The sequence below is a fragment of the Microcaecilia unicolor genome, chromosome 7 (genome assembly GCF_901765095.1).
Source record: "Microcaecilia unicolor chromosome 7, aMicUni1.1, whole genome shotgun sequence".
NCBI lineage: Eukaryota > Metazoa > Chordata > Amphibia > Gymnophiona > Siphonopidae > Microcaecilia > Microcaecilia unicolor.
Genome location: NC_044037.1, coordinates 11656796 through 11684572, shown reverse-complemented (window position 1 = coordinate 11684572; position 27777 = coordinate 11656796). Strand labels below are relative to the sequence as shown.

The 27777-nt window shown below is 48.4% G+C and overlaps 1 protein-coding gene across 1 annotated transcript in view; it reads left to right on the top strand.

The window, feature by feature from the left end:
* C7H8orf48 (chromosome 7 C8orf48 homolog) overlaps positions 1-27777 on the top strand; it is a 97179-nt gene that overhangs the window by 31405 nt on the left and 37997 nt on the right. Inside the window, exons 2-3 of the mRNA XM_030210646.1 lie at positions 2616-2934; positions 14418-14543. Coding sequence (XP_030066506.1) covers positions 2685-2934; positions 14418-14543 — 376 coding nt within the window. The 5' untranslated portion in view covers positions 2616-2684. The remainder of the gene's footprint in view (positions 1-2615; positions 2935-14417; positions 14544-27777) is intronic.

Genomic DNA, 27777 nt, shown 5'->3' with positions numbered 1-27777 from the left:
GGTGGTAAATGTGAGCCCTTCAAAACCCACCAGAAACCCACTGTACCCACATCTAGGTGCCCCCCTTCACCCATTACGGCTATGGTAGTGTTGTACAGTTGTGGGGAGTGGGTTTTGGGAGGCTCAGCACCCAAGGTAAGGGAGCTATGTACCTGGGAGCTTTTTCTGAAGTCCACTGCAGTGCCCCCTAGGGTGCCTGGTTGGTGTCCTGGCATGTGAGGGGGACCAGTGCACTACGAATGCTGGCTCCTCCCACAACCAAAAGGCTTGCATTTGGTAGTTTCTGAGATGGGCGTCCTTAGTTTGCATTATCGCCGAAAATCAGAAACGACCAAGTCTAAGGACGACCATCTCTAGGGACGACCTAAATGTCAAGATTTGGGCATCCCTGACTGTATTATCGAAACGAAAGATGGATACCCATCTTGTTTCGATAATACGGGTTTCCCCGCCCCTTCGCTGGGACGTCCTGCGAGGACGTCCTCAGGAAAACTTGGGCGCCCCTTTCGATTATGCCCCTCCTTATATGCTAAGAAAAACTATTCCTTAAACTCCTTTGCTAAGTGAGCAGAATAACTTAAAATAAAGTCCCCCAGGTTTACCTATTTAACTCTGTCTACCTTTCCCCAATATTACATAGAGGGGCATTTTCGATATGAAGTCTAAGTCCGACTTTGGATGTTTTGCAAAATACATCCAAAATCTGAATAGGAAAGAAGATCATTTTCAAAAAAGAAAAACGTCTTATCTTTTGTTTTCGAAAATACTGTTTTGAACAAGGTTTTGTGATTGGAACGTTTTGTTTTTTGGTCCCTTTTCAAACAAAAAAAACGTCCAAGTGCAAAACGCACAAAATCGAGCCAGCGTTTTTAGTAGACTGGTCCCCCAGATGTCCTAGGAAAGCAATAGGGCACCCTAGGGGGCACTGCAGTGGACTTCATAAAATGCACCCAGGTACAGATCTCACCATTTCTCCCTTATCTTGTTTGCTGAGCCCCCCCCCCAAAACCCACTACCCCCAACTTTACACCACTACCATAGCCCTTACGGTTGAAGGGGGCACCTATATGTGGGTACAGTGGGTTTCTGATGAGTTTTGGAGGGCTCACAGTTTCATCCACAAGTGTAACAGGTAGGGGGAGGTATGGGCCTGAGTCCTCCTGTCTGCAGTGCACTGCACCCACCACTGGACTATTCCAGGGACCTGCAATCTGTTCTAATGGACCTGAGTATAACATCTGAGGTTGGCATAGAGGCTGGCAAGAAATGTTTTTAATCACATTTTGGGGGGGTAGGAGGGAGTTTGTGACCACTGGGGGAGTAAGGGGAAGTCACCCCTGATTCTCTCCAGTGGTCATCTGGTCATTTAGGGCACCTTTTTGTGCCTTATTCGTTATAAAAACAGGTCTAGCTCAAAACATCTTAGTCTTGGACGGTTTTGTTCTGTTCCATTATGGCTTAAAAACATCTAAGTGTTAGGAATGCCCAAGTCCAGTGGCGCTCCGTGGTTGCCTGACACCTAGGGCGGATTGCCACTGCTCCCCCCCCCCCCCCGGGTACAGGGCAACACGGCACAGCACCCCCCCACCCCACACAGTCCCCACTTGCCTTCCAAGTTCCAGCTCCGTCCACTCCAGCGTGGCGCCGCCTCCCCCCCCCCCCGACGCAGTCCCCACCTGCCAACCAGGTTGCAGCTCTGTCCACCCCAGCGTGGCGCCTCGCATCTGCAGCGCTGCTGTAAAAAGAAGAAAATCGCCTCGTCGTCGGCCCTTCCCTCACTGTGTCCCGCCTTCTGACATAACTTCCTATTTCCTTGAGGGTGGGACACAGTGAGGGAAGGGCCGCCGACGAGGCGATTTTCTTCTTTTTACAGCAGCGCTGCAGATGCAAGGCGCCACGCTGGGGTGGACGGAGCTGGAACCTGGCTGGCAGATGGGGACTGCGTCAGGGGTGTGTGTGGAGGCGGTTCCATGCCAAGGGGGGGGTTGTGGATGGACGGACCGGAGCACCCCCCCCCCCACCCGTTGACACCCAGGGTGGACCGCCCCCACCGCCCCGTGCTTGCTAAGCCACTGCCCAAGTCCCACCCTTAACACGCCCCTGAAACGCCCCCTTGTGATTCGAATGCACTTCTGAAGGACCTGATAGAAAAACATCTAAACATTGGTTTTGAAAATATCGATTTGGATGTCTTTGTGAGAAAAACATCCAAATGCAGACTTATGCCACAACATTTTTCTCTTTTGAAAATGAGCCCAATAGTAACATATTAGATGATGGCAGATAAAGATCTGTACAGACCATCCAGTCTGCCTAGCCAGATAAACTCAGAGCATAAGGTATGATGTGATACTTATTATGTATACCTGATCTGGATTTGACCTTGATATTTTCAGGGCATAGACCGTAGAAGTCTGCCCAGCACTGGCTTTGCTTCCCAATTACTGGTGTTGCCACTTAATCACTGCTAAGCTTCTTTGGATTTATTCCTTCTGCCATCATCTACTATGTTAGTGTGTAAGTATATGAAGTATGGTGATATCCTTTTGTGTTCAAACATTTTTATTACCTTTTACGTATTGGTGATGAGCTCTATAATTGTATAATTTATACAGGTTGTGCTCCACATAGACTGGAGAACACTGATTTTCGTCGGCTGTTGCTAACCTTTTTTGGGGGCACCGATGTCCGACACGTTAAACCTCAGCAGGAACAGTGAAGGGGAGTCAGTGGAAGCAGGTCAGAGCTCCAGCATTGACACGTCGGACTACTGCCAAGAAAGCTTCCATTCCTTCACTGAGGAGAATGGAGGCAGCTGGGAATATGAGAATGAATCATTTGAATCCTGCTCCTATGACAAAGACTCTGAGCTTTCTTCTATCTCTGAGGTATCAAACAGCAAGGAGAAGGGAACGCCATCTGCCACTACCCAAGGTAGCAAAACTTATTATTTTGGAAGCTTTTTGTGGTCCAAAATTTGTTTCTTGGGAATACTGTAGCTATGACAAGACTCCACAGTGGGTTATGTGATTCCATTGTACCTTTACGAAATTCAGAAGTGGGGGAGATGAATAATAGAGAAACTAGATGTAAAATTTGTCTGGCCAAGCAAAAATATCTGTTTTTCAGTTACTGCAGAACTGCTCAGGTTCACTATAAAAACAGTTGGATTTAAAGTACATTTAGATCAGAACAGAAAAAAAAAATGTCAACGGGGCGCCCAAATGGCGAAGGGGCGGGGAAACCCGTATTATCGAAACAAGATGGGCGGCCATCTTTTGTTTCGCTAACACGGTCGGGGACGCCCAAATATCAACATTTAGGTCGACCTTAGAGATGGTCGTCCCCGGTTTTCGGCGATAATGAAAACCGAGGACGCCCATCTCAGAAAAGACCAACTCCAAGCCCTTTGGTCGTGGGAGGAGCCAGCATTCGTCATGCACTGGTCCCCCTGACATGCCAGGACACCAACCGGGCACCCTAGGGGGCACTGCAGTGGACTTCAGAAATTGCTCCCAGGTGCATTGCTCCCTTACCTTGGGTGCTGAGCACCCCAAAACCCACTCCCCACAACTGTACAACACTACCATAGCCCTAAGGGGTGAAGGGGGCACCTAGATGTGGGTACAGTGGGTTTCTGGTGGGTTTTGAAGGGCTCACATTTACCACCACAAGTGTAACAGTTGGGGGGGGGGGGGAGGGGAGGGGCCTGCGTCTGCCTGCCTGAAGTGCACTGCACTCACTAAAACTGCTCCAGGGACCTGCATACTGCTGTCAGGGAGCTGGGTTATGACATTTGAGGCTGGCATAGAGGCTGGCAAAAAATATTTTTTAAGTTTTTTTTTTTGAGGGTGGGAGGGGGTTAGTGACCACTGGAGGAGTAAGGGGAGGTGATCCCCGATTCCCTCTGGTGGTCATCTGGTCAGTTTGGGCACCTTTTTGAGGCTTGGTCGCAAGAAAAAACAGACCAAGTAAAGTCGGCCAAGTGCTCGTCAGGGACGACGTTCTTTTTTCCATTATCGGCCAAGGACGCCCGTATGTTAAGCACACCCCAGTCCCGCCTTCGCTACGCTTCCGACACGCCCCTGGGAACTTTGGTTGTCCCCGTGACGAAAGCAGTTGAGGGCGCCCAAAATCGGCTTTTGATTATACCGATTTGGGTGACCCTGGGAGAAGGACGCCCATCTTGCGATTTGTGTCGAAAGATGGGCGCCCTTCTCTTTCGAAAATGAGCCCAATAGTATATGATGATATACAGAGGGTAACTATTTAGCAGGGCACCTGTTTTAAAAGGGTAAGAAGGCACCTACTTAGGCTTTCGTTTATAAAGACACATAGAGGGGTATTTTCAAAAGAATGTCCAAGTCAGAATTGGGAATCCTACTAATAACATCCCCCCCCAAAAAAACCCTTGTCCATCTCGCAGGCATTTTCCAACAGGAAAAACTTTGTGGTTTCCTGTTTGAAAATACATGAGAACATCCAGAATGAACAGCCATTTTCCAAAATAAAATGTCCAAATTATGAACACCAAAAAACCAGGGATAAGGATGTCTGTCTGGCAGCATTTGTACAAAAATGGCCACAGAGCAGCTTAGTGGTCAGTGCACTGGCTCCTATACCAGGGCACCCAGGTTCATATTCCATTACCTCTCCACTCTCATCTCTCCCTACATTCCTCCCCGTGAACTCCGCTCACTGGACAAATCTCTCTTGTCGTCCCCCTTTTCCTCCACTGCTAACTCCAGGCTTTGTTCCTTTTCTCTCGCGGCACCTTATGCCTGGAATAGACTTCCTGAGCCGGTACGTCTAGCTCCATCTCTACCTGTTTTCAAATCTATGCTGAAAACCCACCTCTTCACTGCTGCTTTTAGCTCCTAGCTACTACTCAATTGCCCTCCCCTTGTCCCTTCCTTCCTTCTCACCCATTACTCTTCATCACCTATTACTTCATTAGCCATTACTTTTCATCACCCGTATCTGTCTTGTCTGTCTGTATTTTTTAGATTGTAAGCTCTTTTGAGCAGGGACTGTCTCTTTGTGTCAGATGTTCAGCGCTGCGTGCGTCTGGTAGCACTATACAAATGCTAATAATAATAATAATAATAATTGCAAATGTGTTATTATATAAACAATGAGCCCTTCAGAGACAAGGAAATAACCTACTGTTCCTGAATGTGCTCCATCTCAATAGGCCTTAGGCTCTTTAGGTACAGTGGGTATATCTGTTTCTGGAGAGCTCACAGTTTAAAGGCAAAATAAAAGAGTTGAAGTGGGATTTGAACCCGAGTCCCTCTGGTTTACAGTCTACTGCACTGACCTGCTTGTTACTGTGTTTAGAATGCTTATAATACCTAATGTTGTCAGTGATCCTAGTTTCCCCTTCCGATGTCACTTTCGCGAGTGAGGAAGGGGGACAGTAACCACTGGGGAACTAAGGACGGGTCTTGCCTTAATCCCCCCTGTGGTCAGCTACTCAAATCGGGGCACCTTTATATATACCCTGGACATGATTAAGTCTTTTTTTGACTTAGATGTTTCTTCCCGTTTCCTGTTGGGCATCCCTAGTCCTACCCACAACACGCCCCTTTGCTATTAGGATGAAGTGCAGTGCAGGACGTCCAAATTCTGCCTTTCGACAATCACGATTTGGACATTTTTGGCAGGCCTTTTTGGGGGCATTTTGAGACCAGGGGTGTAGCCAGGATGGCGGGAGGGGGGTCCAGAGCCCGCGGTGAGGGGCACATTTTAGTCCCCCCCTCCTGGTGCCGCTGAACCCCCTCAGCCATTATCGACCCCCCCCCCCCCGCCGCCGCCAACTTTGACGACCCCTGCCAACAACCCTCTCGACCCCCCCCCTCCCGCCACCTACCCTCCCCTGCCGTCACCTACCTTTGCTGGCGGGGGAACCCAATCTCCACCAGCCAAGGTCCTCTTTTCCCCCGAAGGCTTCGTTGTGTTTCTCATGTCCTGCACGTACAACGTGCAGGATGTCAGAAACAGAACAAAGCCTTCACGGGAAGAAGAGGACCTCCTCGGCTGGCGGGGATTGGGGTCCTCCGCCAGCAAAGGTAGGCGACGGCAGGGGAGGGTTGGCGGCAGGAGGGGGGGTCGAGAGGGTCATCGGCAGGGGGTCCAGGGCCAAGTCTACGGGGGCTCAGGCCTCCCCTGGCCCCATGTAGCTACGCCACTGTTTGAGATGTTCCTGCTTTGAAAATGAGCTCCATAGTGGCCTAGGTGTCCTGAAAAAAATACAGAAATTATACCTCCCAGCATCTGTCCTCGAGCTACTGTAAATGTCTGTGTCTAGGTTATTCATGAATACCTGCAGATTGATGTATTTTATAATTTTTTAAATCACTTTATTCAGTGCAACTGTATCGTACATAAACAGAAAGTTATTCATATAGACACATATTTCTTCCTCATTTATGTGGCCGCAGTACATGAACATCAAAGCATACAGTCATAACCAAAGAACTCTTTAAAAACATGCTAACTTGTCTCACCCTATGCAGTTTTTAAGTTTTAACTCGCCACGTCAACTCCAAGTTATAATAGAATGCAGATTTAAACAGAGAGAGCTAATGCTCAGAATTTAGCGCCAAAAACATATGAGGCTCACAGCTAGCAACTGTCACATCCGCACTAGCAAGATGAGGCAAATGATATAAAGAAGGAAAGAACAGCAGGGCAAGTCTGCTGAGGTAAAAATAAATAACTTAATTGAGAAGCAAAGTAAGAAACGAGAGGATGAAATGCACAATATTAACTATTTAGCAGTAAACGGAGGTCTCTTTGTGGTAAAGTATTCCAATAAAGTTCCCAAATAGACTGGAGCTCATGCCATCTCTGCTCATTTCTGTCACCTACAGTTTTATGCTTTCCTGGTGAAAAGCAATGCTTTTTTTTTTTTTTTAATTTTTATGAAGTCTTTATTGAGTAGTAATACACAAAACCTGATACAGAACACATCTTCCACATCGCATTACAAGCTAATTGAACGTAATACAATTCTTTTAGTGATGTAGCGACCTACTGATACAGAGCTAAATGATGGTCCCAGAACCAATATAATGAACAGAGCTTATTGCACTAGAGCACTGAGTAAACAGGTCAGGTTCTCCAACACAGTACTTCAGTCTTTATGGATATTATAATTTTCCCCAACTCCTTCCCCCCCTCCTCCCCTATCCATCCCTCCCCCCCATTTGAGCACCATCCGAACCTCTGGCGTCAATCTGGTTATACACGATAAAGAAAAGAATCCCAAATCTGGTGCCATCTACCCAGTTGATTACATCTTTCTGCTAATAATCTTTCCGTCTCGCAAATGTGCTTCAGTTTTTGAGACCACCGTGTTATCGGTGGGACTGAGGGCTGTTTCCAATGGGCAGCGATTACAACTCTGGAGGCGCTTATCGCCTGCTTCAGGAATATTTGCTGGGCATGGGGACGACCCGCAGCGCCCGCAGGGAATAAGAAAAAGGTAGGGCTCCACGGTATCGAGGTGCCCGTCCATCTCTGCAACCTGCTACGTATCGACCTCCAATAAGCCCTAATCTTCCTACATGTCCACCATATGTGTCCTGCTGTTCCCTTTGAAAAGCAATGCTTTTGCCAAGAAAAATGTCCATTCAGCAATAAATACATGGGTCGTAGTCAGTGTCCTGAAACAGCAAGCCTGTCGGGTGTAACATAAGGGGACCACCCAAACGCCCATAAAGAAAATTCCGTACCCGAACTCAAAATCTTTGGGTCTGGTCGCAAGACCAAAACACAGGCACCAGTGTGGCCTTTTCTGCACCACATTTGGGACACATTCCATCAAAAGAAATGTGCTCTCCACAGGGAGACATAGACACTCGCAGTACAAATTTACATTCTTGTTCTCAATAGAAATCAAAACAAAATAAAACATGGAAAAGAAAATAAGATGATACCTTTTTTATTGGACATAACTTAATACATTTCTTGATTAGCTTTCGAAGGTTGCCCTTCTTCGTCAGATCGGAAATAAGCAAATGTGGTAGCAGATAGTATATATAAGAGAAACATCAAAGCATTACTTTGACAGTCTGACAGAGTGGGAGGGTGGGGGTATGCATGGGGACATCAAAGCATTTCATTGGGTGTGGGTAGGTGAGAGGAGGGTAATAAACAGCGAAATAAACAGAGAAATACAACTTTATGGTTTATAATGGGTTAGAAAACCCAGATCCTTATTAAGTCCTGTTTGTTGGGTGTCAAAATATTATGTCATTCTTGTTCTTTGTGAGAGAAGATCCGCCAGCAAGCGGAAAACTCAAGCACCCCACGGTAAAAACAATAATGTGTAAAAGTGGGAGTACGACCAAGGATACCAGAAACTGGAGGATGTTCTTAAATAAAAACTTTATTGAAGGTTTGAAGACTCGACACAACGTCGTGTTTCGGCCGTCAGGCCTGCATCAGGAGTCTGCTGTGCAGAGTGCTGCAGATCAATGATGATGGAAATCCTCTGAAGATCTTACAGCAGTCTCTTGCACGGAGAATTACTAAATAGCAATGAGGTTGGTTCTTCAAAAATGACGTGGTAGTCTTTAGAAAGACTATTTGAAAAAAAATAGTCTTTCTAAAGACTACCACGTCATTTTTGAAGAACCAACCTCATTGCTATTTAGTAATTCTCCGTGCAAGAGACTGCTGTAAGATCTTCAGAGGATTTCCATCATCATTGATCTGCAGCACTCTGCACAGCAGACTCCTGATGCAGGCCTGACGGCCGAAACACGACGTTGTGTCGAGTCTTCAAACCTTCAATAAAGTTTTTATTTAAGAACATCCTCCAGTTTCTGGTATCCTTGGTCGTACTCCAACTTTTTACACATTATTCTTGTTCTTTGTGCAGCATGGGTTCGGAGGTTTTTACAATATTGTCAAGAAAACCTTTAAGCCTGAAGAGATGCCACAATTCAAGTCTGTGCCCCACATCCCAGCTATAGTATTTAATTGAATGTCAAGTACCAAATTATGACTAAAGATTGCATAATGATGTAAGTTAGGAAAATTACAAGAGGACCTTACGAGACCGAGAGACTGGGTGTCTAAATGGCAGATGACGTGTAATATGAGCAAGTGCAAAGTGATGCATGTGGGAAAGAAGAACCTGAATTATAGCAATGTCATCAAAGGTTCCACGTTAGGAGTCACCGACCAAGAAAGGGATCTAGATGTCGTCATTGATGATACGTTGAAACCTTCTGCTCAGTGTGCTGCGGCGGCTAAGAAAGTAAATAGAATGTTAGGTATTATTAGGAAAGGAATGGAAAACAAAAATGAGGATGTTATAATGCATCCTCATTTTCCTACGCCAAGCCCCCTCCCAACCCATCTTCAAATCCTTGCTCAAAGCCCACCTCTTCAATGTTGCCTTCGGCACCTAACCTTTATACCTCTCAAGAAATCTAGACTGCCCCTACTTGACTGACTGTACATTTGTCCATTAGATTGTAAGCTCTTTGAGCAGGGACTGTCCTTCTATGTTAAATTGTACAGCGCTGCGTAACCCTAGTAGCGCTTTAGAAATGTTAAATAGTAGTAGTAGTAATGCCTTTGTATCGCGCCATGGTGTGACCAAACCTTGAATATTGTGTTCAATTCTGGTCACTGCATCTCAAAAAAGACAGTGGAATTAGAAAAGGTACAGAGAAGGGTGATGAAAATGGTAAAGGGGATGGGGCAACTTCCCTATGAGCAAAGGCAAAGTGGCTATTGCTCTTCAGCTTGTAGAAAAGACAGCTGAGGGGAGATATGATAGAGGTCTATAAAATAATGAGTGGAGTGGAACGGGTGGACGTGAATTGTCTGTTTACTCTTTCCAAAAATACTGGGACTAGGGGGCATGCAATGAAGCTACAAAGTAGTACATTTAAAACACATCGGAGAAAATATTTCTTCACTCAACGTGTAATTAATCTCTGGAATTCATTGCCAGAGAATGTAGTAAAAGCAGTTAGCTTAGCAGGGTTTAAAAAAGGTTTGGATGGCTTTCTAAAGGAAAAGTCCATAGACCATTATTAAAATGAACTTGGGGAAAATCCACTGCTTATTTCTAGAACATGAGACTTTACTCCACTTTACATATATAAAACCTGCATTCACATTTGTTTGAATATTTTGCTATTTCTAGAACAAGCAGCATAAAATGTATTGTATTGTTTTATGATCTTGCCAGGTACTTGTAACCTAGATTGGCCACTGTTGGAAACAGGATTTGGGCTTGATGGGACCTTCAGTCTGTCCCAGTATGGCAATACTTATGTAAGGGCCTAGAAGAAGCCATTTAAGTCCACTACTAGGCACTTTATCTTATGTCTTTGCTCTGCCAAGTCCATCAAATCTTTTTTCTTTTGACATAAAGAAAGATATGGCAATTCTGGTGAAGACACTGGCTCCCCAACAGCTCTTCCTCTGTTATGCTAGGAGACCTGGGGTGCACCCCAGTTTCTGCAGTCACTTATGCCAAGGGGTTTTATTCAGTGACTACCAATGCCAAAAGAAGAGCACAACCTGGTGGAGAAAAGGGAGGGTAAGGAGTCTAACATAAAAGTGACACCACTCAGATCCAGGGGCGTAGCCAGCCTTCCGTGGGAGAGGGGTCCGAGCCCGGGGGGAGGGGGCACATTTTAGCCCTCCCCCCGGCGCCGCCCCCCCCCCCCCCACCGCCGACATTGCCGCCCCCCCTCCCGCCGCGAACCCGCCGCCGCTGCAGCCTACCTTTACTTTTGCTGGCGGGGGATCCCACTCCCCGCCAGCCGACGTCTTCTTCTTAGGCGCTTCCCGCTCTTGCTCTTCAATTTGTTTGCTGACGTCCTGCACGTTGTACGTGCAGGACGTCAGACTCAGAGAACAGAACTGTTCTCTGAGTCTGACGTCCTGCACGTATAATTACGTGCAGGACGTCAGCAAACAAATTGAAGTGCAGGAAGGACTGAGAAGACGTCGGCTGGCGGGGAGTGGGATCCCCCGCCAGCAAAAGTAAAGGTAGGCGGCGGCGGGGGCTGGTTCGCCGGGAGGGGGGTCCTGGGGTGAATCTGCGGGGGCCCCGGCCCCCTCAGGCCCCACGTAGGTACGCCACTGCTCAGATCCACTTCACTGATACTGAGAGACAACTCAAAATTCAGACGTGAAGACTCAACAACACTCTTAGTTCAAGGGAGGAAAGGGATCTCATCATACTGTGGCAGGCAAAACACGAATTTCTTGGAAGCACACAGTGAAAAAGTAATCAGTGATCCCAAAAACCTCCCAGTGAGGATTTTCATATATATATTTTTTTGTTTCTCAAAAACATTTTTTTACTTTTTTTTTTTTTTACATCTATATCTTTTTACATGCAGATCAGTTTTATAATGTTTCATGATAAATCTTTTCTTTCTATATGCACAATCTAAAGGCCATCTGGCAAAGTCCCACAACAAAATGCAAAAAAAAAACCCAGGACTTATCTGGGTCATGCAGTGTTCATATAGCTGCCACAATGTTCCAGCACAACTCAGTGTGTTCCCGATGGATCCGTTTCGCAGTAGCTTCTTCAGGAAACCCACTGGTAAAGGCTGCTGAAAAGAGGGGCTTGTTTAGACAAGAATCAAAAAAATGACTAATACGATAAAAAATGGAAAAAGCTGCAAACAGCGTTGTTGCCAAAACTGATTTGCATGTAAAAAAAATAGATTAAAAAAAAAAAAAAAAAGGTAAAAACATGTTTTTTGAGAAACAAAAAAAAAAAAATATGAAAATCCTCATTGGGAGGTTTTTGGGATCAGTTGATTACTTTTTCACTGTGTGCTTCCAAGAAATTCATGTTTTGCCAGCCACAGTATGAGGAGGTAGATCCCTTTCCACCCTTGAACTAAGAGTGTTGTTGAGTCTTCACGTCTGAATTTTAACATAAAAGTGAACCAAGTAATACAGATTTACTCCACAGTAAAGGGCCTTTTTACCAAGGGCGTAGCCAGACTTCGGCGGGAGGGGGGTCCAGAGCCCGAGGTGAGGGGGCACATTTTAGCCCCCCCTGACGCTGCCGACCCCCCCCCACCATTGACAACCCCCCCACCTGCCATTGCCGACCGCCGCCACCACCACCAACTTTGACCCCCCCCTCCCTCGCCACCGCCTACCTTTGCTGGCAGGGGACCCAAAACCCCCGCCAGCTGAGGTCCTGTTCTTCCGGCGCAAGGCTTCGTTCTGTTTCTGTGAGTCTGACGTCCTGCATGTACAACGTGCAGGATGTCAGACTCACAGAAACAGAACAAAGCCTTGCGCCGAAAGAACAGGACCTCGCTGGCTGATCTGCAAGGCTTGGTTTTGTTTCTGTGAGTCTGACATCCTGCACATTGTACGTGCAGGACGTCAAACTCACAGAAACAGAACGAAGCATTGCGCCGGAAGAAGAGGACCTCGGCTGGCGGGGGATGGGGTCCCATGCCAGCAAAGGTAGGCGATGGTGGGGTTGGCGGCGGGAGGGGGGTTGAGAGGGTCGTCGGCATGGGGATCCAGGGCCAAATCTACGGGGGCCCAGGCCCCCATGGCCCCACGTAGCTACGCCACTGCTTTTTACTAAGCTGCAGTAAAAAGGGCCTTCACTAGCGGTAGGGGCCGTTTTTGCCACGTGCTGAGGCCCTCTTTACCGCAGCAGGTAAAAAGGTCAAAAAAGACATAGCCATGCGGTAAGATTGCTTTTACTACCTGGCCATGTGGGGGTGGGGGGGACTTACTGCCACCCATTGAGGTGTGGCGGTAACCGGGTAGCATTTGGCGCTGCCCGATTACTGCTGGGTAGCCCCCTATGGAAATATCTTTTGAATATTTCCACTAGTGCCAGAAATGCCGCGCGCTGGGGGAGGGGGTACTGCCGTCGCCCGCATTGGGCCGGCGGTAGCTCCTAAATACATAGTGACATTAGTGTAATGAGAAACGTCCACTCACTGTACACATATTTTACAACCCGTTACACGGTTCCGTATTTTTTAAATATAATTTTATTGAATTCAATTGCAAAATTGCAAAGAAAATAAGAAATATACATAGTCCACATTAATGGAAAGGGAAATGGGACTTGATATACCGCCTTTCTGAGGTTTTTGCAACTACATTCAAAGTGGTTTATATATGTTCAGGTACTTATTTTCTACCAGGGGCAATGGAGGGTTAAGTGACTTGCCCAGAGTCACAAGGAGCTGCAGTGGGAATTGAACTCATTCCCCAGGATCAAAGTCCACTGCACTAACCACTAGGCTACTCCTCCACTAGCAACATTCCATGTAGAGGCCTGCCCTTGCAGATCAACACCGTGGCCGCGCAGGCTTCTGTTTCTGTGAGTCTGATCTGCAAGGGCAGGCTTCTACATGGAATGTTGCTAGTGGAATAGCAACATTAACATTCCATGTAGAATCTCAAATAGTAGCAACATTCCATGTAGAATCTTCAATTGTAGCAACAGAATCTCCAATAGTAGCAACATTCCATGTAGAATCTCAAATAGGGAAAGGGAAATGGCACTTGATATACCGCCTTTCTGAGGTTTTTGCAACTACATTCAAAGCGGTTTACATATATTCAGGTACTTATTTTGTACCAGGGGCAATGGAGGGTTAAGTGACTTGACCAGAGTCACAAGAGCTGCAGTGGGAATTGAACCCAGTTCCCCAGAATCAGAGTCCATTGCACTAACCACTAGGCCACTCCTCCACTGTTGCTACTATTTGAGATTCTACATGGAATGTTGCTATTCCACTAGCAACATTCCATGTAGAAGTCGGCCCTTGCAGATCACCAATGTGGCCGCGAGAGGCTTCTACATGGAATGTTGCTAGTGGAATAGCAACATTCCATGTAGAATCTCAAATAGTAGCAACAGAATCTCAATAGTAGCAACATTCCATGTAGAATCTCCAATAGTAGCAACATTCCATGTAGAATCTCAAATAGTAGCAACAGAATCTCAATAGTAGCAACATTCCATGTAGAAGCCTGCCCTTGCAGATCAGCAACGCGGCCACGCAGGCTTCTGTTTCTGTGAATCTGATGCTGTGGTTTACAGTGATTGGCAAGATAACTATTAGTGCGTATGGAATAGTCATTGAAAATATGTTGAAAGAGAAGAATCTTCGATTATTAAATTTTCCTGGTCACCGCGTATTATCATCTGAAATGCTACTCCTCAAGGAAGTTTTGCTTATAGAAGAAATAATTGTTCTTTTGAATTGTTACTAGATTTACCATCAAAGAACAAGTAGTTGTGACGTTGGGAGAGTTGTAATCTCTTGATTTAACTACTTTTCTTGAAACGTCTCAGGAAAATATTTCTAAAAGAGCTACTCTCCACGTCACCTTCCATTTTTGTTTTTAACGTTAGTTTATATTTTTATAATCAGATGACCAGACAAAGGTCCCAGATCCTGAATTCATGCAGAAAGAGTTGTTTTGCAAGTGGATTGCCATCCTCCAAGATAAAGAATATGGTGTTCGAGGCGAGAGAAAAGCCAAAAAACCATCAACAGGCAAGTTGGAGTTTGCTTGTAGTACTCCTTGGGGTTGATATGTGTATCTTGCTATTCTATCCACAAATAGATTTCTTTCACCAGAACATATCAAATTTTATCTTAAAAGAATTTACAAGACATGTTTCTTTCAGATTTTATTTAAATATTTTTATTGTTCTAAAGTCACCTGAGTATAGTGCAACAATAATCAGTGGAGGAGTGGCCTAGTGGTTAGAGCACCAGTCTTGCAATCCAGAGGTAGCCAGTTCAAACCCTGCTGCTGCTCCTTGTGATCTTGGCCAAGTCACTTAACCGTCCATTGCCTCAGGTACAAACTTAGATTGTGAGCCCTCCTGGGACAGATAAACAGAAGCCTGCCCTTGCAGATCAGCAGTGTGGCCTCGCAGGCTTCTGTTTCTGTGAGTGCAGGACGTCAGACTCACAGAAGCAGAAGCCTGCGCAGCTGCGTTGCTGATCTGCAAGGGCAGGCTTCTACACGGAATGTTGCTAGTGGAGGAGTGGCCTAGTGGTTAGTGCAGTGGAACATGGAATGTTGCTATTATTGGTGATTCTACATGGAATGTTGCTGAGTGGAGGAGTGGCCTAGTAGTTAGAGCACCAGTCTTGCAATCCAGAGGTGGCCAGTTCAAATCCCACTGCTGCTCCTTGTGATCTTGGGCAAGTCACTTAACCCTCCATTGCCTCAGGTACAAACTTAGATTGTGAGCCCTCCTGGGACAGAGAAATATCCAGAGTACCTGAATGTAACTCACCTTCAGCTACTACTGAAAAAGGTGTGAGCAAAATCTAAATAAATAAATAGATTCTAGAATTCTAAAGAATAACAAGATTCCATGCAGAATTTCAAAGTGTAGCAACATTCCATGTAGAACCCCAAAGAGTAACAAGATTCTTTGGGGTGGAGGAGTGGCCTAGCGGTTAGAGCACTGGTTTTGCAATCCAGAGGTTGCCAGTTCAAATCCCACTGCTGCTCCTTGTGATCTTGGGCAAGTCACTTAACCCTCCATTGCCTCAGGTACAAACTTAGATTGTGAGCCCTCCTGGGACAGAGAAATATCCAGAGTACCTGAATGTAACTCACCTTGAGCTACTACTGAAAAAGGTGTGAGCAAAATATAAATAAATAATCTGGAAAGAGGAGATAGTGAGGTGATGGTGACTACATACCCAACAGGGTGTGATGGCAGATAAGGACTGTACGGCCCATCTAATCTGACCAAATTATTTCCTCTTACATAGACCCTAGCTGATCTCTGGATTTCACTTCTTGATGGCTAAGGATCCTCTGTGGAAGAAGAAAAGGCGGAGACGGCCAAGGGGAGATAAGGATGTCACAGGAGCTACACTATTGGAAGCAGTTTCTTGATTTGATCCGACACAGCCGTGTTTCAGCATGTTGCCTGCATTAGGGTTCTTTAATTCACTATGCCCAGAACTCTGTGATCGGTATAATTTATCGGCACTTTGATGATTGTTTAGAAAGATGCGCAAGTGCCAAGAATAGCTAAAACATCTATTCCACCTACCACGATGGAGTAAGAAACCTTCACATACAACAAAGAATCACCAGCGAGCAATAATCTCAGCCTTTCCGTAGAATTTCTTATACAGATCATAGAACATAGAGAATTAAGGACCCCCCCCCCCCCCATGCAGTCACATGCTGAAACATGGCCGTGTTGGGTCATGTCCATAAATTACTTCTAGTAATGCGGCTCTTGTGATATCTTTAGCTCCTTTTGGCTGGCTTTTCTTCCCTTACAGGGTACAGCAGAGTTCTGGTGTTGTGGTGGATTTTTTTTTTGTTGTTGTTGTTAAGAGTGGAGGAGTGGCCTAGTGGTTAGGGTGGTGGACTTTGGTCCTGGGGAACTGAGTTCGATTCCCAGCACAGGCAGCTCCTTGTGACTCTGGGCAAGTCACTTAACCCTCCATTGCCCGCCGCATTGAGCCTGCCATGAGTGGGAAAGCGCGGGGTACAAATGTAATAAAAAATAAAATAAAGAGGCCATTGCACGCATCTGCTTCTCTGTGATAAAATATTGTATGTTTCACGTTTATTTGGTATATTGCAAATCATTAATAAACAAATCTAAGTAGGATACGAAGTATAATGTGCAACGGGGAGCAAAAAATATATAAAACTAGTGAAAAAGGCCCGTTTCTGACACAAATGAAACGGGCGCTAGCAAGGTTTTCCTCGGAGTGTGTATGTTTGAGAGAGTGTGTGTGAGACTGACTGTGTGAGAGAGAGTGAATGTGCGAGTGTGTGTGTGTGACAGAGAGAGAGAGAGTGAAACTGGGTGCGAGTGTGTCTGTGAGAGAGTGTGTGTGTGAGAATGAGAGTTTGTGCCAGGGGCCCCCCTCCCTCCTTCCCTCCCAGTTCCAGGGTTGTCCCCCCCCCCCCCCTCCGAGTTTCAGGGCTGTCCCCCTCTCCCTCCCTCCCTCCGCGTTTCAGGGCCCCTCCCTCCCTCCGAGTGTTCTTCCTGCTGCGCTACGGGTGCCTGATGAGCCGGCGGCGGGTGCGGCTCCTGATCGCCATGGCCTGGCTGCTGCCCGGCTCGCTCTGCTCTTTCCCATCGCCATCCCTGGCGGCGCCGTGATCCGCGTCTACTTCTCATGGGCCTCGCTGCTCTGTAACCTGGACTACGCCAGCAACGTGCCCTACCCCCCCCCCCCCCACACCCGGCCAGTGCCATGGCTGCAGCGCTCTCCAGAACCAGGACTCCAGGGCGATCGGACCGGGCTGCAGCACCCGCAGGCTGTACAGAGCACCGAGCCGGCTGGACATGGGACACGTCACGCACCCCGCCCACTCCCAGGACAGCCCCGCCCCCAGGGGTGTGGCCACAATGGCTACAATTATGTCAGCCTGTGCTACGGAGCCTAGCAGACCAACAGCAAAGAAGTCACGAACACAGTCAGCAAGACCAATAGAATGTTGGAGGTGAGAATTATTATACAGGACAAGGGCAAAAGAAGCAGGCAGGAAGAATAAAAGATAAAAATAATTTAAACAAAAGGAGCTAAATTCACAATTTCATAAATCCTAAAACAAAAAGGCACATAAGGAATGAAAGGAATATTAAAAATAGAGACCAGGGTGAAATGAAGAGGTAGTAACAGCCTTACTTCTGGGGAAAGGCCTGACTCAGTGGTGTTCCTAGGGGGGCGGACACCTGGGGTGGTGCCCCTCCCTCCGATGCAGCGCAGACCCCCCCCCCCCCCCCCCGCGAAAGAGCCCCCCCCGGGTGCATGCCGCTGGGGGGGGGTGCCGTAGCGCGCACCTGCTGCGAGTTTACTAACTTTGCTCGTTCGCTGCAGCTCCCTCTGCCCCGGAACAGGAAGTAACCTGTTCCGGGGCAGAGGGAGCTGCAGCGAACGAGAGAAGTTAGCGAACTCTCGCAGCAGGTGCGCGCCACGGCACCCCCCAGCGGCGTGCACCCGGGGCGGACCTCCCCCACCGTTCCCCCCTTGGTACGCCACTGGCCTGACTGAAGGACTAGGCTATTAAAGTTGGATCTGAACTTCCTGATGCCGCTGCTGAGCTTATTCCCTTTGAACCTCTTTTTTTTTCAAATTTTTTTAGCATGTTCTCTCCTTGGCTTCTTGTGTGTTAACGTAATGTCACATCATAAAAGCAACTAAGGAAACTTGTTATAGTGAATTTAAAGATGCCATATGGCATGGAGGCAGTCCCTTGTAGAGGAGTCATCCAGAAGGCAGAATCGCATTGCATCAACCTGCACACTTTTAGCTTTCATTTGGAATGGCAGGCCCTCCGTTACCAACATCTGCAAGATGCCATCCTGTTAAATCTAGCATTTAATTCATTTCTACTTTGCTGCAATCAGTAGGAAGAGTGCCATTTAATGATAGAAACACAGAAACGTGACGGCAGATAAAGGCCATATGACCCATCCAGTCTGCCCATCCTCTGTACCCCCCCCCCAGTTCTACCTGTTCCTAATGATGAAAGGGACTTCTCCAAATAGAAGAGATCCTGAAAGAGCAAGGAGGCAGGACTGACCCAGTGATTTATTACAGATCACATCGGATGAATGACGTAGGTCTGCTAGCTCCAGTGGATGACTATCTGCCCAAGCTTCAGCATTCAAACTTATATAAATGTGTGTTGTTATACTTTGGGGCAGAGGCCTAGTGGTCCTGTTGATCTTGGGGAATACTTTCGTGTTTGTAGGTTCCAATATCTAAAACAAGCCAGTGCTTACCCCTGGATTAGTAGCATGGACTGTTCTTACTCTTTGTAGATTGTGAATGGAATCTTGCTACTATTAATCCGCAAACGAACCTTTTCCGGAGATGGGAAGATGGTAAAACGAGAGGGCATGAAATGAGATTGAAGGGGGGGCAGACTCAAGAAAAATGTCAGGAAGTATTTTTTCACGGAGAGAGTGGTAGATACTTGGAATGCCCTCCCGCGGGAGGTGGTGGAAATGAAAACGGTAACGGAATTCAAACATGCGTGGGATAAGCATAAAGGAATCCTGTGCCAAAGGAATGGATCCTCAGGAGCTTAGTCAAGATCGGGAGGCGGGGCTGGTGCTGGGCAGACTTATACGGTCTGTGCCAGAGCCGGTGGTGGGAAGCGGGACTGGTGGTTGGGAGGCAGGGATAGTGCTGGACAGACTTGTACAGTCTGTGCCAGAGCCGGTGGTTGGGAGGAGGGGCTGGTGGTTGGGAGGCGGGGATAGTGCTGGGCAGACTTATATGGTCTGTGCCAGAGCCGGTGGTGGGAGGCAGGGATAGTGCTGGGTAGACTTATACGGTCTGTGCCAGAGCCGGTGGTTGGGAGGAGGGGCTGGTTGTTGGGAGGCAGGGATAGTGCTGGGCAGACTTATATGGTCTGTGCCAGAGCCGGTGGTTGGGAGGCGGGGATAGTGCTGGGCAGACTTGTACGGTCTGTGCCCTGAAGAGCACAGGTACAAATCAAAGTAGGGTATACACAAAAAGCAGCACATATGAGTTTATCTTGTTGGGCAGACTGGATGGACCGTGCAGGTCTTTTTCTGCCGTCATCTACTATGTTACTCTTTAGGATTCTGGAATCTTGCTATTCTTTGGGATTCTACGTGGAATGTTAATACTCTTTGAGATCCTGCATATGCAATCTTGCTATTCTTTGAGGTTCTAAGTGGAATGTTAATACTCTTTGAAATTCTGCATGGAATCTTGTTATTCTTTAGAATCTAGAATCTTGCTATTCTTTGGGGTTCTGCATGGAATCTTGCTATTCTTTGGGGTTCTACATGGAATGTTGCTACTATTTGGGTTTGTGCCAGGTACTTGTGACCTGGATTGGCCACTGTTGGAAGCAGGATATTGGGCTAGATGGACAACTGGTCTGTCCCAGTATGGCAACACTTATGTACTTGGGATTCTGAATGGAATTTTGCTGTTCTTTGGAGTTCTACACGGAATCTTGTCACTCTTTAGAATTCCAGAATCTTGCTATTCTTTGGGGTTCTACATGGAATGTTGCTACTATTTGGGTTTGTGCCAGGTACTTGTGACCTGGATTGGCCACTGTTGGAAGCAGGATATTGGGCTAGATGGACAACTGGTCTGACCCAGTATGGCTATTCTTATGTTACTTTATTGGCCTGAGCATTAATTTTAACACACATTTTCTTTGTGGTAGGCATGGAGGAAAGACAAAAAGAATATATAAATAAGTTGATGTGTTTAACACAATCAAGTTAGAACCTGCAAGAAAGAAACCCAAAATACTAACGTAGAATGTTTATACATATCAAATTTCTTATTCACCCATAGCATTTTAGTTGTTAAAGTTAGTTGAAATAGAAAACTATATTGCATTATCTGAGGAGCAATGCTTCAGTGCATTTACCATTACATTCCTACGCTTACTGAAAGGATTCTAATTAGGTTGGTTCATTTTCAATTATGTATAAAACAATTAAGAGGTAATCAAGAATACCTCTAAGTGTATAAAACAATAAAAGGCTTTCTGGGCCCACAGGCTGAACTGAGAGAGGTGGATGTTTATTGCTTTTGGAGCTAAAAGACAAACTTTCTAATAACTGATTATGGTGATCACGTCACTGTCCAAGACACCGAAGGGCACTGATGGGTTCCACACAATCCAATATGACTCCATACTTTTTGCTGAGTTGAATAGGTATATGCTGTATTATGTATTATATTTTTTTGCAACCCACCTTTGGTTGCGTTTGTGTTTCAAAGAATTTTCCTGGATTATGTTTTTTATTTAAGTTTGTTGGATTATTACTCCTCTATTTGAATGTATTTGTTTTAATTCATTTATTTATTTATGTTTATTTGTCTTTATTAAGATACCCCTGACGAAGACTGTGTTTGTCGAAACACGGCCCGGGTTGGGTTGTTTCATTAGCATTTTTTTTGAAGAATAAACTTTGGTCATCCTGGACATTTTGGTTGGCTTTTTCCACTCTTTTGGTTTTGATTGCGTTACTGTCGTCACTTTTTGTGTTCAGTGCCATTGGACTGCAGCCACAAGGGCGTGGTTTGAATGTGGCTCATAGCAGAGGCGTAGCTACATGGGGGCATGGGCCCCCGTAGATTTGGCCCTGCCCTCCCCCCCCCCCGCCAACTCCTTCAATGTCAGACTCACAGAAACAGAAGCCTGCCCTTGCAGATCAGCAACGCGGCCGCGCCGGAGAAAAGGACTTCAGCTGGCGGGGGTTGGGGACCCCCGCCAGCAAAGGTACCCAACGGCAGCGGGGGGATCGAAAGGGTTGGCGATGGGGAGGGGGGGTCAAAAATGGCGATGGGGGGGGTGCTAAAATGTGCCCCCTCACCTCGGGCTCTGGACCCCCCTCCCGCCGAAGTCTGGCTATGCCCCTGGCTCATAGACTGAGGTGTGGAAAGAGAACTCTGTCAATGATTTAGGGGCCCTTTTACAAAGCTGCGGGAGGGCTAACACGTGGGTAGCACGCAACAAATCGGCAGTACCGCGGGGGTAGCGCGTGCACCCAGCGGTAATTCTGAGTTTGGCATACGCCAAATCCTGCGGTAGAAAATATTTTTCTATTTTCTACCGCAGGAGCATTCCCAGTGGTATTCCGCAGCATGGCCACGTTGGCATGTGCTGTGTGGTTACTGCGCAGGTAACATGTGAGCCCTTACTGCTAGGTCAATGGCTGTCGGTAAGGGCTCAGGCCATAAATAGGTGCTCGCTGGTTTTCATTTTTGTGCATGTCCATTTTCTGGCCCATTAAAAAAGTGGCCTTTTTCCCAGCCGCGTTAAAAAGTGGCCCAGCGCACACCAAAAAGATAGGCTACCGCAGTCCACTTTTTACCGTAGCTTTGTAAAAGGACCCCTCAGTGACTTGTTAGCAACATAAAGGATACACACGTTTGAGCCAAAGGTGACCTGAAGAAAAGCGGTATAGTTGGAGTAGAACCAACTCTGTTCCGCTTATCCTTGCTCAGAATCCAGATCCTCTGTTTGTGGCTTCATTGTCAATTGCATGATTAATTTATTACAATATTCCACTTCCAGAATTGGGATATTAAGACCAGTAGCTCAATGTTTTCCAACTAATGAGAAGGGAAAGGAAGATGCAAAAAAAATTTAATTTATGAATATTCATTATTGTCCTCTAGCATCGGTTTATATGGATGTCTTTGTGGAGATGGGCAAATAAAGACTGTCGCGTCTCTGATGACACGTTTGTGGAGGTGAGCTCTTGAGATTTCCCGAGCTCCGCAGACCAGGAAATAACCGAACACCCCGAATCTTCACCCGCGGCGACCGCCGTTCACCGAGGGTTGAGCCCTCAGCTGCGGGCGGCCAGCAGGACTGCTGGAACCACGGGGAACGGCTGGCCTGGTCGGATCTGGGTACAGCGTCCTAGGTACTGTGGACTAGCCGGGTGGCTAGCGGACAACAGGGACGTACGCTGACTAGACAATTGCTAGCACAACGGCTAGTTGGCTTGGAGCACCACACAGTCTTGGAAAGGACTAGCCGGACGGCTAGCTGGCATGGAGGAGGAACACAGTCTTGGAAACCGCTAGCAGGACAGCTAGCAGTCTTGAAGGACAAACTTAAACTTGGAGAAGACTAGCAGGACGGCTAGCAGTCTTGAAGAACAGACAACACTTGGAAAAGGCTAGCCGGACGGCTAGCAGTCTTGAAGGAGAAACAAACGTGGAAAAGGCTAGCAGGACGGCTAGCAGTCTGGAAGAACAAACAAACTTGGAAAAGGCTAGCAGGGCGGCTAGCAGTCTTGAAGAACAAACAAACTTGGAAAAGGCTAGCAGGGCGGCTAGCAGTCTTGAAGAACAAACAAACTTGGAAAAGGCTAGCAGGGCGGCTAGCAGTCGTGAAGAACAAACAAACTTGGAAAGGGCTAGCAGGGCGGCTAGCAGTCTTGAAGAACAAACAAACTTGGAAAGGGCTAGCAGGACGGCTAGCAGTCTTGAAGAACAAACAGGCTTGGAATCCTCTTGGCAGGACGGCTTCAGACAAGAAAACGGAAGCACTGGTTCCCCTCCGTGCTTCCGTTTAAATCCCCCGCTTGCCTTGACTGAAGAACAGCTGGCGCCAATCGTCTCCAGCCCCGCCGACCCCGGGAACCGGATTGGTCCCTTCGTTTGATGGGCGGAGTTCCCCAGAAGATGCGCCAATCCGGCGCGGGTGGGCGGAGCCTCCTCGCTGGTCCTGCTGCAGCGAGGAGGACGCCGACGTCGGCGCCGCCATCTTGGCGGGCGGGTTTCACTCTCCGAGGCCGGCGTTAGTTCTTTGGGATCGCCGGCCTCGAAGCACTCCATCGTCGCGACGATCCCCGCGGCAGCCCCCACCCGTCGGTCAGCGCTCCCCTGACGCCTTTGACGACCGCCACGGGCCGCGGGGCGCCCGGTAAGAGCCCGGAACGGGACAGTATCCTCCCCGGAAGACCCCTTCCTTCGGGGCCCGGGCTTGAATGGATATTGAGCATGGAAGGCTTTGACCAGTTCTGGAGCATGAACATTAGCCACGGGTTCCCAGGAATTATCTTCGGGGCCAAAAGATTTCCAGGATAATAAGTAATACAGTCTTCCCCGCCGCCACTTTGAGTCGAGAATCTCTCTTACCTCGTACTCCGGTTCTGGGGACACCTGGAGATCCTTCTCCTGGGCTGGAGTCGGGTGCCACCCGGATTCCCGGAACCTCTTCAATAGCGAGATATGAAAGGCGTTATGTACTCGCAGGGTGGCGGGTAGCCGCAAGCGATATGTTACTGATCCAATTCGTTCTTGGATGGCATACGGTCCCACGTATCGCTGTCCCAGCTTACGGGAAGACCCTCGGAGTCTCAAGTGTTTCGTGCTTAACCATACCCTCTGTCCTGGCTGAAGCACGGGGGCGGGCCGCCGATGACGGTCAGCAAAGAGCTTGTTCCTGGTCGCGGTCTTCTGTAATTGTTCCCTAGCCATTCTCCAGACCTTCTGTAGGTCGGCGACCACTTGGTCCCCAGCTGGCGTCATGGCGGTAGCCGGGAACGGCCCTGGAACTCGCGGATGTCGTCCATATACCAGGAAGAACGGGGACTGTCCTGAGGAGGAATGGGTACTTTGGTTATATGCGACCTCGGCCCAAGGAAGTAGAGACGCCCAGTTATCTTGTCGCAGGTTAACAAAGGCTCTTAAGAATCCTTTCAGGGTTTGATTTATCCTCTCTACCATGCCATTGGTTTGTGGATGGTAAGCGGATGAGAAATGGTTCTCCACTTCCAAGGCCTTGCATAACATTCTCCAGAACCGGGAGGTAAACTGGGGCCCTCGGTCACTGATGATCCTGGTGGGTAGTCCATGTAGTCGAAAGATGTGCTGAATAAATGCTTGAGCTAGAGCGGCGGCCGTCGGAATGTTCGCAAAGGGAACAAAGTGAGCCATCTTAGAGAATCGATCGATCACCACCCAGATCACCGTATAACCCTGGGACCGTGGTAATTCTGTGATAAAGTCCATGGATATCTCCGTCCAAGGGCTGGTCGGTACGGGCAAGGGCTGTAGGTCTCCTACGGGCGGTCCTCCTATTGGCTTGGTGCGGGCACATATCGGGCATGAGGTCACAAACTGGAAGACATCTCGTCTCATCTGTGGCCATCGATATTGTCGCGAGATGAATCGGAGCGTCTTGTGATACCCGAAGTGCCCGGCCCATCTTGACGAGTGTCCCCATTGCAGCACCTTCTTCCGATCCGCGGCCGCCACGAATTTCGGGATTTGGGCAAGCTCCCCCGTGGCCACACTAAGACAATCGGGGTCTAGCATGGGGTGAGTCTCCGTAGTCTCTTCTGGTGCCTCGAAGGCCCGAGAGAGTGCATCTGCCGGGGTATTCTGGGAGGCTGCCCGGAACACTAGTTGGAAATGGAACCTAGCAAAGAATAATGACCACCGGGCCTGTCGGGGATTCAGCCGCTGGGCCTCTTGAAGGTATAGGAGGTTCTTATGATCCGTGATGACCGTAAACCGGTGTTCCGCTCCTTCCAGTAAATGTCTCCACTCCTGTAGTGCTAGTTTCAGGGCCAATAGTTCCCTATCCCCCACCGTATAGTTCCGCTCGGCTGGAGAGAACTTTCGCGAGAAGAAGGAGCACGGTTGACGCCGGCCCTCGGGGTTGATTTGAGAAATGACAGCTCCGGCGCCCAGCGCGGATGCGTCCACCTCTACCGTGAAGGGCTTCGCAGGGTCAGGAGTCAACAGAATAGACGCGGACTCAAAAGCCTCCTTGACTAGACGAAAAGCCGCTTGCGCCTCAGGCGGCCAATCCTTGACCCTTGCGTTCTTACGGGTGAGCGCCGTCAGCGGTGTTGTCAAGCTGGAGTACTGGGGAATAAATTGGCGATAATAGTTGGCGAAGCCCAAGAATCGTTGCAAGGCCTTCAGACCCTTCGGTTGAGGCCACTCCCGAATGGCTTGGAGCTTATCTGGTTCCATCTGTAACCCTCCTGGAAGCAGAATATGCCCCAAAAATGGTAAGGAGTGCTGATGGAAGGCACATTTACTCAGCTTCGCAAAAAGATGGGCTTGACGTAGGCGGTGCAATACCGCCCGTACATGGCCCGAATGCTCCCTGGGGTCCTTGGAGTAAACTAGGATATCGTCCAGATATACAATCACCGAGGAATTGAGGAATTCTTCTAGAACACAATTAATCAGACGTTGAAATACCGCAGGGGCGTTACACAGACCGAATGGCATTACCCGATATTCGAAATGTCCCTCATGGGTATTGAAGGCCGTCTTCCATTCATCCCCTGACCGGATTCGTACTAGATTGTAGGCTCCCCGTAGATCTAGCTTCGTGAAGATCTGGGCCCCTTGAAGTTGGTCCAAGAGCTCCGGAATGAGGGGTAGAGGAAACCGATCTTTCACGGTGATGGCATTTAATCCTCGATAGTCAATACAAGGTCTCAGGGTTCCATCCTTCTTGGCGACAAAAAAAAAACCCCGCTCCGGCTGGGGAGGTCGACGGCTGGATGAATCCTTTCCGTAGATTTTCTTGGATATAGTCTCGCATAGCCTTGAATTCTCCGCGGGACAATTTGTACAATCGACCCCGAGGAGGCACTGTGTCTGTCTTCAGATTAATGGCACAGTCAAAAGGCCTATGTGGAGGTAGTACTTCCGCCTCCTTGGGGCTAAACACATCGGCAAAGTCTCTATACTCCGCAGGCAGGGCGCTCCCTTCACTTGGTTCTTCTCCGGGCACCGTATTTAACGCCGGACAACAACCAGCCCGACCCTTACAACAAGTTTCTTGACAGGAAGTGCCCCAAGCTTGAATCTTCCCTCTGGTCCAGTCAATAACAGGGTTGTGGTATCGTAACCATGGTAATCCCAGAACCACCGGGTGAATGGTCCGGGGTAATACTAAGAATTCGGCCTCCTCCCGATGGTCCTCCCCAACCTGCAATCCTAAGATCGGCGTAATCTCAGTGACCGGTTGTGGAAGGGTAGTTCCCTGGATGGAGGTTATTCGCAGCGTTGGTCTCTGGGGGAGCAGGGGCCAGCCCATTTGCTGGAGCAGTTCAAGTCCAATAAAATTACCCCCAGACCCCGAGTCCACCAGGGCCCGGGTCTGAAGCGTGGCCTCCTGCCACCGCAAGGTCACTGGTAGGACGAGCAAGGTCTCCTGTAGGGGAGCGGAGTGCCCCAAGAAACCTCCCCTCAGGGTGCCTTGGGGAGAGCGTTTCCCGGCCGGAGAGAACAAGTCCGCAGGAAATGCCCAGCCTGTCCACAATAGAAGCACAATCCCTTAGACTGTCGTTGTTGTCTTTCGGCGGCAGTCAACCGCTGCCGGCCCATTACCATGGGCTCCTCTCCGGGCTCCGTAGCGTCCCGGCTCGCCTGACGAGAGGCCAACCCTTTGCTCGTCTTGGGGGCGCCTCGTCCCCACTTCTGCCGCTCCATCCGGGCTCTGGCTCGCTCCTGGAATCGGGTGTCTACCCGGATACAGAGTGAGATGAGGGCATCCAATGATCCGGGAATCTCCCGTCCGGCTAATTCATCCTTGATTCGTTCTTGTAATCCCTCCATAAAAATGGCCATCAAGGATTCCGGATTCCAACGCAGTTCTGCGGCTACGGTACGAAACCGGATGGCATAGTCGGCCACTGTACCCTCTCCCTGCTGAATCCGAAGCAGCTCCGATGCCACGGAGGAGGTCTGCCCGGAATGTCAAACACCATCCGGAACCGGCGCTGAAATTCGCTATAGTCCTCCAAAATAGGATCCTGTTGTTCGTCCAGAGGAACCACCCAGTCCCGGGCCTTTCCTGTACACAGGCCCATAATGTAGCCTATCTTACTGTGATCCGAAGCAAAGGCCTCTGGTTGCATCCGGAAGGCCAGATTACACTGGTGGAGGAACCCTCGACAACCTGCTGGGTTCCCGTCGTATCGTGCCGGCTCAGGGAACCGAGGTCCCACGCGGAACCCTCCCATACGGGGAGCTGCTGCGGCCCCTTGGACCGCAGCGGCCTGGTTCTGTACCTGAAGCGTGGAAAGTTGAGAACATACATTCTGGAGCGCCCCAGACAGGGCATTCAGCTGTTCCTGTTGCTGCTGTAGAACCTTGGCCAGGTCCCGTAGATCCGGTTGTGTCGGCGAGCTCATGGCTTCCGTTTTCTGTCGCGTCTCTGATGACACGTTTGTGGAGGTGAGCTCTTGAGATTTCCCGAGCTCCGCAGACCAGGAAATAACCGAACACCCCGAAT